The 11103-nt window shown below is 38.6% G+C and overlaps 1 protein-coding gene across 1 annotated transcript; it reads left to right on the top strand.

The window, feature by feature from the left end:
- The first annotated feature begins 2295 nt into the window (after positions 1–2295).
- On the top strand, positions 2296–3363 carry LOC149812856 (UPF0496 protein At4g34320-like). The gene has a single exon (XM_089990995.1). It carries the CDS (start codon positions 2296–2298, stop codon positions 3361–3363), a length of 1068 nt encoding a protein of 355 aa, XP_089847121.1.
- The last annotated feature ends 7740 nt before the right edge of the window (positions 3364–11103 follow it).

Consider the following 11103-nt stretch of genomic DNA (forward strand, 5'->3'; position numbering starts at 1 on the left):
TGATACGAGAAGCAACTGTAATTAGGTAGTTTGTCCTAATAGTTCATCCTATTTTTTAGTAATTTTGGTCAATTAATTTGTTCACTATTTGGTCTCAAGTAGGAGATCTAGAAGTTTCATCTTAGAATGTGATAGATTTACTTGTATCGATTACCAAAATTCTAAATTTTGTGTGTTTTTCTTTGCAGGTTTATAGCCTATAAGGTGGGTCACCCTTTAACGACAACCTATAAATATCGTTGTTATTGGTCAAGAAAGGTCATTAATTTTTTAATGGTGACTTATCGGTGATAAATATCGTTGTCATAGGCCAATAGCAATGAAAAAAATCGCCGCTATTGACCCTCATCTTTATAGTGTTAGCAATATTCATAACAAATATTTATGAATGTTGGTCATACATTTGGAGATATACGTCTTGACTTTAAGTGAGTTTTTAGTTAAAAAAGTATCTCATGACATCTATGTGGATGTTAAGATTGTCGCAAATGTACGAAGTGAACATGTTGAGCTCGAACTTTTAAATTTTAGAGGAATCACATCGGGCTTGAAAATCTCAAAAGATTTGCGCATTTCAGATGTGAAACTCCTGTGTTGGAATTCAAGTTAGCCATATTCGCAAATACTTTATGTGAATTTCATTAGGTTTGCAAAATGTTTGAATCTTATTATTTGAAAAGTTGCGGCCTTTGGAGGGCGTATACATCTATTGTGTAAGCATCAACAAGTTGGATTTTGCAAAGGGTAAAAATGTACTAAAAAGTCAAGAATCAAAATTTTGGGCATGGAGAGAATTTTGGCAAATTGTGTAGCATTTTCAAAATCATGCCATTTTGCATGTCATCTTTTGTAACTTATATGGGTCCATAATTTATAACCATTCTTGGGCCCAGACTAAGACCTAAACCAGATTAGGTTATGTTTGGGTTTAATACGTAACCAGACACGCTTGCACCCCTTTGCTATATTCTAAATGGAATATAATTAACAAATCCACTTTTATCTCCCATTTCCACCTCTGCTCCCACCTCCACTCCCTTGAGCCTAAGTGTTGGCCTATACGTTAATGATCCAATCATAAATGATGTTTCAGGCAAACAACCTAAAAATTCTTCAGTGTTAACCCAAACCTTAGTTGGAGGTGTAATTGATCCAAGTGGTCGTCCACACTCCATATTCAGAGACTGTGGAGTTAGTTATAGGCTCAGTCAACAGGGACAAAGTCAAATAATCAGTCAGTCCTATTCTGATAACGTCAAAATCAACTTGGGAAAACCTAAACTAGTTAATATTGGACAAGATGCTTGCTAGCATTTTTACCCAATTGCAATATTGGGTTATCCAAGAAAACTGTTTCTAAAATCCTTTCCTTTTTATTCATTTAAAAAATGTCACTGAATAAGCGGGTCTCTACCTACTCCAAGTTCGAATCGCAGTGTGCACCCCTGCCATAAGGCAAAGTAGAAAGCTCACTGAGATTCAGAGGGGCAATCATTTGTACAGTAGTGAGGCGCTGTTAAGTCCTTTGGATATTGGTCTCTCTGTTAGCTCGGGCCAACCACTTTGGAAGCTTTTGGTGTGCAAGGCGCTGTTAAGCCCTCAAGAAAAACCTTCGTTTAGCCCAATATCCTAAGCCATCAGGGCTTCCAGGCCCTCCCTGTTCCCCAACTACTTCAAGGCAACCAAACGTCCAAGCTAACCCATCTGCAACAACCAGAGACTTACAATAGTAAGGGCATGCTTGAAATCTGTAGCTGGGAAGAGCGTTTATGGAGTTTATGCAGTTGGAAGAAGTGGCAGCTGCCAAATCCATGATTTAGTTTAATTACAAAAAGGAGAAAGCGCCACACTTCCCATCCAAATGCATAAACGCCCATCTCAACGCTGAGATTCCAAACAGGACACCCTGGGAGTTGGATCAAGATTTTGTCTCGGAATATGTCATACTGAACCAGTTGCCTAGGAGTTTGACCGGTCTTTTGTTTGACGTATTCCTAACACTCAGAATATTGGAGAAAAGAAGAGGTCATGAGCCTTCTTTTTTCCCTAAAGACATCACCTCTCACAGCATCTTATATATTTCAGCCACCCTCCTTCCCCCAAACATGAAAAAGTCTTCTCCCTTTCATTGAGAATTGCCTGGTTGATGGGTGTAGTTCTCTTTTTTGGCAAAGAGATGGAATCTCCCACCCTCATCTCAGTCTAGCTACTATCAAGCTGTCTGTCGGTGCTGGTTTACCCAGTCTGTCTGAAGAGGAAGTGAAAAAGTTGAAGCTCCTTGAAAAATGAAGGAAGATGGAACGAGGCTTCTCCAAGAAATTCGTCCACCTTTACGAGAGCATGCTCAAGAAATACACCAAGCTGTCAGTGTATGACAGGATGCTGCGGGCGATGATGAAGAGTATGATGAACGACATCCAACAACGCGACGGTAGCCATAAGCCTCCTTCCCTCTCCTTCAATTCGGTAAGGCATGCCACATCGTGCCTGCTCGAAACGAACAAGCTAGTTGCTGAGGTGATACTGAAATCTGAGGAAGACATATGGAGCAACTCCGGGCTCGTCTCCCTCATCACCAACTACTTGGACCTCAGCTCCAACACGTTGAACTGCTTGTATGATCTGCAGGCAAGTCTGAATGTTACCGGAGACAGATTGAAGATGCTCCAGATCGCCCTCCACAAGCGCCCGAATTCCGCACAGGTGATGGCGAAAGCACTCAACGGGTTCAGAGACTCCATGGACTTTGCGGATGACTTCCTTGTGAGGTTTATGAAGGTAATCGTGCAGCACAAGGATATGCTGACGAAGGTGCAGGATTGGAAGGGCCGGTGGGATAAGAGGATCCGAGGCTTGAGGTCCCGTCGAAAGGTGATCAATGTCATATTGGTAATGGTGTTCTGTGCCGCTCTAATATGTTCGATCATAGCAGCAGCTCTGAACGCTCCTGTGATGTTGGCGGCACTGGCGACCGCGGCCACCACCGTGACTGGTTGGGCTCCCTTTCTGTCATGGTTGGACGGTTTTTGGAAGGGAGATGTGGAAGACATGATGCAGCGCGTAAAACTGGGGAGTTCTATGGAGAACAGGAGCAAGCTTGTGATAGCAGATTTAGAGCATATCAACGTCTTGGTGAAGAAGTTAAAGTTAGAAATGAGTCGCCTGGAAAGTTGTGCAAGTTTTGCTGCCAAGGCAGGAGATGATTTTAAGGCGCTTTCTCTTGCGGTGGAAGCCGCAGGTGCTCTACCAGAGACCATTGCTGAGTTAGAAAAGTTTGTGGAAAAGTGCTGCAGCGACATTAAAGAGGCAAAGGAAGAGATCCTCCAAAGAATGAGAGATCACCTTCGTCCTCATCAACCTTAGACAGATGCTCCTAGTTCTAAGAGGGAAGCAATCAGCAGATTTTTGCATCTCTGTCGCATACATTTCTGAGATGAACTGAGATCAGGTGCAATATGACTGCACAATTTATGTATGCCCCCCGCAGCTGATTACCCACCATCTGCTCTTGGAATCCACAGCTGATCATTAACCTTCTATTCATTTAACATGTTCAGTTCTTTTGAAGTATGTATCCACCAAGTAAATTTTCTTTATGTAAGTTGTCAATTATAAATGAGCATTGGATTTAATTAACCTCGAAAATTAGCCATTTATTTGTTTGTTCTTTCAATTTTTAAGTGGCCAGCTTACTAAAATTTCTTTTGAGTTGTATTCTTTCCACCCCACCCCCCCTTTTTTTTACTTAAAGTTGGCAGTCTATCTGCATGTTCTATACCCTCACATGATTAGGACTTCAACCTTCTTGATCTTATAGAAAAGATCTTCAATCTGACGATCTCTTCCCTACCTAATTTGGAATTGAGTGATTGCACAATTGCTCCACCCGATCACCTATCTGCTTTTAGGTCACACAGCTTAGAGGTTGTATCCCAAAATGGTGGGCGATCAGATGCAGCAGCAAACCAAAAGTGTGCAATCACATTGCACCCACATCTTGCACCAAATCCAGTGCCAATAAAATAAATTTTTTATTAAAAAACCTATATATGAAAAATATCTTCGCCACCACACATTAAGTCAATGCATCAACAAGGTGCTTATGAATGCCGTTGAGTTTATTTAAAGAAGGAATCAAACATTAAATAAACCAGATTATCACATCGGGGGGCACCCTAGTGCAATTTGTCAACCACAAGAAGATTATTGAGGACCATTTCTTTGCTATAAGACAATGTCAAATAATTAGTTTTTATCAGTCATTATGCACCATATCTCTGTGTTTTGGTTTAATTACCTTCTTGTGGTTTAATTACCTTCTTGTGTCAAATAATTACCATATCTCTCATGGATCCGTTGTGGCGAAGCTAATAATTATGGGGCTAATGAGAAGTTGGAACTTTGGCATTCACGTGTGTGCACCAACCTTGAACTGTCTAATTAATCAAATTATCAGATGGCTGAGAAGCCCCCACAGGTATGACTACGGATTTTCATGGGCTTCAAAAATCAACTGGCTTCAAAAGATGGGAATTACGGTTTCTAGTGAAAATATCCCGAAGACATCCGTGAGGTATCTATCTCACAGGGACACGCGTGCCTTTGGTGACACGGGCGGACATGACCATGCACGCTGAGACAAACATCGGCATGTATGGATATCATTTTAATATTGTTAAATATTATTTCAAATAAAATGTATTCTTAAATATTTATTGTCAAAACAAAAAGTTTATTGATTATTTTTCTTTTTTTTATATCTCGTATCTTATTTGTCAAAAAACTTTCAAACTTGCCCGTTGAACCTCTTATACCTAATACGGGATCCATTCTGATAGCTACGTGACCTTTCAATCAATCCTTGTTGTATATTTAGTTTTCTTATTGATTAACTAAATGACATTAATAAGAGAAAAATGATTTTTTCTGCTAATAAGTTGGAGTTGTCAAAGTGTTGGGCCTAGCTTGTTTCTAATAGACTTTAATTTTACAACTTATTGGATCTTGAGAGGCCGATCCCGAACCAGAATCTAGATGGGACCTTAATCTATGCAGGCTTTTCAAGCATACAACCTGCTTTTCATGATGTACAGGATAAGGGGATCCACGAGTCTGGGCTTGAAGATGAATATATGGAATTATTGCTTGAAGAGTTTTATACTAATCCTGTCCTCTCTAGAGCTGACGTTCAATTACGATATAAATTTTCAAAGACGGTTCTCGTGGAAACATTGATGACTTTAAACCAATCTCACTTAGCAACACCATCTACGAAATCATTTTCAAGGAGTTGGCATTCTGCCTTTGTTAGGAAAGTCGACATTTTGAGGAGTTGTCTTATCTTTATCTCTTTCCTCTTGGGTTTATTCCCATTCTTAGAAAGATATTCTTAGAAAGATATCCTTCCACATTTGTTGGAAAGTGGTTGGATATCGACGTTATATCTTACCCATCATGTAACTCTTTGGTATAGTAACATTAATGAATAGCGCTCCTCCTCTCTCGTGGAGGTAGGCACATTGCCGAACCACGTAATTGCTTGTGTGTTTTGCTTGTTTTGCAGTGAGTTTTATGGTATCAGAGCGAGGCTCTTTGATCCCCTACAAGCATATGATTGATCGCTGCGACGTCAAACTCTCATGGTAGCTGATCTTTATGCAACCAATCTGGCGTCTCTTCTGCAACATCTTTTCTGCAAGCCTTTAGTCCATCTCCCTGTTCGTGTAGCGATTTACAACAAATGGTGTAGCGATTTTCTTGGTTCGCGATTTGCAGGTAATATCGCATAACGATTTTCAAGCAATATCGTGTAGTGATTTACACGGTGTGGTAGCTTCATGTATATTTCTTTCTCTAGGTCCCCATATAAGAAGGTATTGTTGACGTGTAATTGTTATAAGAGCCAATTAGAAATGAGTACGACTGATAATAAACACCTCATTGTGATAAGTTGGGCAACTGGGGCGAAGGTATCATGGTAGTTCAGACCTTCTTGTTGTGTGCAGCCCTTTGCCACCGAATGTGTCTTGTACCTTTCAATGGAGCCATCAGAATTATACTTGATCTTGAAAACCCATTTATTTTCAATCGCCTTCTTTCCTAGGGGCAAAGTGGTAAGGGTCAAAGTATTGTTTTCTTTCAATGCCTTGACCTCATCTCTCATGACCTCACACCATTTCATATCTTTCATAGTAGTGCGGTGATTTGTTGGTTCATTATGAGAACATATAGAAACCAAGAAAGCTACATGTTCTTTAGATAATTGAGAAAAAAATAGGTAGTGTGAAATAAAAAAAGAGGACTTCTTTACCTTAGAGTCAGATGTGTATGTGTAAAGTGCGGCATGTGAACATTGGTAGTCATTTAGGTACACGGGTCAGGTTTTGGTTCTGGTAGATCTCCTACATTGATCTGATGGGATCATAGGAACTGGAAGGGGTGCAATTTCAGATAAGTTTTCAAGATGTACAGGATCAATTGGATTGGACGAGATGGTTTTTGGATCTTGGTATTGGTCATCTAAAATAGGAAGGGGTAAGACATGATCACTAAGGGTTTTCTCAATATGTGAATTAAAGGGAAATACCTTCTCATGAAAAATGACATCACGACCCATAAGGATTTCTTTTTTATCAAGATCGAAAACTTTTTATCCCTTTTGTTCATGAGGATATCCAACGAAAATACACTTGTGCGCTCCAACATCAAATTTGTGTTTATAATTGGTATTGTGTACAAAACACAAGCAACCAAAAACTTTTAAATGTTGATATTTTGGTTTATATTGGTATAAAATCTCATACGATATTTTATAAAATTCTTTATCCAATCATCAAGTGGGTAATCTATTTATTAAATAAGCTGCCGTGAGAATACATTCACCCCAAAATTTGATAGAAAAGTTTGCTTGAAATCTTAAGGCTCTTGCAACTTCTAATAGGTGTCTATGATTGGGTTCAACTACTCCAGTTTGTTGGGGTGTTGAAATACAAAAATGTTATTGCAAAAATGCCATTGGTAAAAAGAAAATTTTTCATATCATGAGAAAAAAACTTAAAACCATTATCAGACATAATGCATTTAACTTGTGAGTTAAACTCCACTTTAATTATATTGATGAATGTCTGAAGTAATTCCTTAGTTTCAGATTTGAAACGCAACAAAAATAGCCAAGTGGTGCATAAAAAAATATCCACAATAGTGAGAAAATAATGTGCACTAGTAATAGAAGGAATGCTATATCCTCCCCAAATATCAACATGAATTAAATAAAAAATATAAGAAGAACGTGAGTCACTATTAGAGAAATGTAAACAAGTTTGTTTTGCTAATGAGCATATATTGCATTGGTAATTTTTAGAGGAAATCATTTCATAGTGTTGAGATAAATGCTTTGGCGCTGAGATGATGGACGACCTAATCGCCAATGCCATAGGTCGAAGGATTCCATTTGGTTGGTGAAAGTTGTAGCAGTATGACCCGACTCCATATCTAGGTAGTATAGTCCTGCGCTATCTTTACCCATACCAATCATCCTCTTTGATCGATGGTCTAAGATTTCACAATGAGAAGAAAAGAAATGAACCTCACAATTTAAAGATTTAGTAAGTTTACTAATGGATATTAAATTGAATTCAAAGGATGGTACATAGAGAACATGATTTAGTGCAATGTCTAGAAAAAATGATGGCTTTTCCACTATGGTCACATAAGAAAGTGTACAATTTGGAAGTCTACCAGTTTGTGAATAATGGGATTGAACTAAAGAGAGTGTGTTTAGTGTGCAACACATATGATTCCTACCTCCAGAGTCAAGAATCCACACACTAGAAAAAGAATGAGTTAAGTTGGCAAAGTGATTACCTGTCATGTTCACCGTTGGTTCTTTAGCTTCTGATATCAGAGATAAAAATTTGTTGTATTGGTCCCTGGTGAGTTGAGAGTCAAGGCTATTGGTTGAAAGTGCTGGTTCAGATTGAATTTGCGCTACAAAGGTTTGAGAGTAATGACTTTTCACATTTGAGGTCCCAACACATTGATTATTAAAGTTGGCGGGTTTTATTGGAAACCTGTGCATATAATAGCAGCGAGCCTTAGTGTGCCCCAACTTTTCACAATGATCACATTTTGGTCGTTCTCTTTTCCCTTTACTTTTGAAGTGTTAATTGTTTGGCATGAATCAATTTTGCTGCCCACCACAATCAATAGCAGCAACCACATAATTTTCGACTGTTGGCATCATTCTAAGTTCTTTTTGTGTTTCTTCTTGCAACAACAAGTTGTAGACTATATTAACATTTGGCAATGGATCCATGATTAAAATTTGACTCCTTATAAGAGCATAAGATTCATTGAGACCCATTAAAAAATCTATAAGTCTCTCTTGTTGAAGTAAATCTCAGAGAGATTTGGAAGCTCTAAAAACACATGTAGAGATAACCAATTGTGTTGGCAACTCGTCCTATAGAATTTTCATTATTGTTTAATAATTAGAGATAGATTTTCTTGATGAAGGGTCACAATGGTGTGATGAATATGAAAAATGGATGGTCCATTGGTTTGAGAGAAATATTTATGAAGTTCTTTCCATACATCGACTTTCGTTTCTCTATAAATCACACTCTCCGTCAAATCCTTTGATAATGAATTCAATACCCATGAGAGAACCATGTTGTTGCATCTGGTCCATTGGGCAAATATGGGTGAAGACATGTCCGGTTTCACAACTGAGCCATCAACGAAGCTCATTTTATTTTTGGCTGACAGGGCTACGGTCATGGATGGACTCCATGACACATAGTTATCACCTGTGAGAGGGCTGGTGACCAATATTTATCCTGTGCTATCCGAATGATGTAAAAAATATGAATTATCATTCGACTCACCCATGATTGATTTTGGTTCATGCCCACCAGATGCACTACTATGAATTGATCGAGCATCTCTATCTGCGATGATGGATGTCATTTGAAAAAGCCGTTATCTCACTGGCTCTGATACTATATTAAGAGAAACATGATGACAAATGACACGATGACAAGAGAGAAATTCGATTATCTCATTCATTTCTAGTAGACGTGTCCTTATATAGCACAAAGCCAAACTGACTCCTATAAAAAGAGAAAAAGTTACAAAGAAGTTACAACAGTAAAAAGGATGCTACGTTATCTGCGATAGTGATAAGACTATCAGAGAGGACAATGGCAGTTGCTACAACACAAATGTAGCAACTGCCCACTTGCACGATAATAGGAATCGACTGTGCAGGTACAAAATGTAGCAACTGCACGATAACTGTGAGGGCACAAATGTAGCAACGCCCATTTGCACCATAATTGAGATAACCGTCCACTATAATTGGAATGAATCCAGCAATGAATAACTCATCTCACAGGAGTAGAAAACTCTGAAATCTGAATAATAGATTTAATAATCCCTAAAGAAGAAGAAGAATGATAAGGGGGTTAATGGTAAGGGGGTCTAAATAAAGATATGGGAAAGCAAGTTGATAGATGTAAGTTAATTTTAACGGATTTGAGTTGATAGATGTAAGGTTCCAAGCTTTTCCTGTTTTGTAAGGGAGAACCAATGTTATCAGTATCGGTAGGTACGCTTCACCCCTGAATCGGCTATTTTTTAAATAAATATAAAAAATACTGAAAATTAATTTTAATATTATTTTAATAGTTTTAACACGTGTTATGTTATGATTGACATGTAATATTTTGTTATTATTTTTTGGCATATAGAAACGATTCACTTGAGTATTGGTATCGGCTGATACAGTTGAATCGGTGGCCAAACGATTCAGGGCCTATGCCCGTACTGATTACATTTGGGAGAAGTATTTGTCCATCCATCTTATCTTGACTCACCAAGCACAAGGAACTTTACTAGTGTATGTAATTGGTTTATCTTTTTAGGTCAATCTACTCTTAACCTAAAGATTATATGACTATAATAAAGGTTAATCGGTTTCTTAAAAAAAAAATGCAAAAAAAGAAGAAGAAATCGAATCGAATTGAATCAAGTTGAATCCATCAACTTTTTACCATCAGATGATGTCATTAAAAAAGAAAATTAAAATATTTAAACAAATATCAAAAAATTTTGTTAACCCCTTAAAAAAATATTTTAAAAATGAATTGAATCGGCCTTTGAGTTGTCCCCTTTTGAATGGTCTTTGGGCCCATTCAGTCCGAATCGGGCCGATTTTAACAACATTGATAGGGCATGCTAATGATCACATCATTATCAATTATTGACTTTAATAGTTTTCTTTTTTACCATTAAGATATCTCTTAGTACTAAATTTTTGCCAAAAACATATTGAGGCATGGGAATTGGGTGGCAACTTCGTTGCAAACACAATCTTTTGGTGCAAAATGAAAACCAACAAACCCCAATAATTTTTGTTGGGGGGTTTAGTTTATTTATAGTTGGCTATGGCGTTCAGTGTTGTGAGAGGCGTACGCCTCAGGTGAGGCGCAGGCTCAAAGTACTGAGGCGTTGCTGTGATGCGCCCCTCATCAACCTCCGACCAGTTGTGACCACCGACCACCGGAGTTGCTGTGCCGCAGCTGCTGCTCAGTCTTCTCCGACCACCGGACGACCGGCATATCCCTCGCTTCCGTACCAGCTGGGCGCATGGTCCTTTTCTTACTGCCTCCCCTCCCACCGCTTCACTTCCATACCAGTTGTGAGAGGCGTACGCCTCAGAGGCGAAGCGCAGGCTCAACGCCTCGCTTCGCCTCATCGCATTTAACAACCTTGATGGCGTTCACTGTTGAAAAAGTTTCAACTTTCTTATTTTACAAAATAGAATAATTTTTATACATTTTCTAACCGGCTGGCTTAATCAATTTTAATTTCTGTTTCTTCTTCTTCCTTTTCCTTTTCATCTAAGTCTTCCTGCTACCCTCCATATAGAAGGGCCGCCCCCATTCTCTGAAGTGAGCTTTCGGGCCAACAGAGATCACAACTCTCTAGTGCCTCTAGGTTTGTTTTCGATGGATTTTGGATTTGGGGTGAATCCGATATTTGAATAAAAAAACACAGTACTAACCTTGCAGTGCTAATTTCTTAGAAATGTCGATTTTGGAG

The sequence above is a fragment of the Nuphar pumila genome, chromosome 16 (assembly GCF_984573655.1).
Source record: "Nuphar pumila chromosome 16, dmNupPumi1.hap1.1, whole genome shotgun sequence".
Lineage (NCBI taxonomy): Eukaryota > Viridiplantae > Streptophyta > Magnoliopsida > Nymphaeales > Nymphaeaceae > Nuphar > Nuphar pumila.

Bases quoted from the DNA above. Each gene is read 5' to 3' on its own strand.
- LOC149812856 (XM_089990995.1), top strand. From the start codon at position 2,296: ATGGAACGAGGCTTCTCCAAGAAATTCGTCCACCTTTACGAGAGCATG.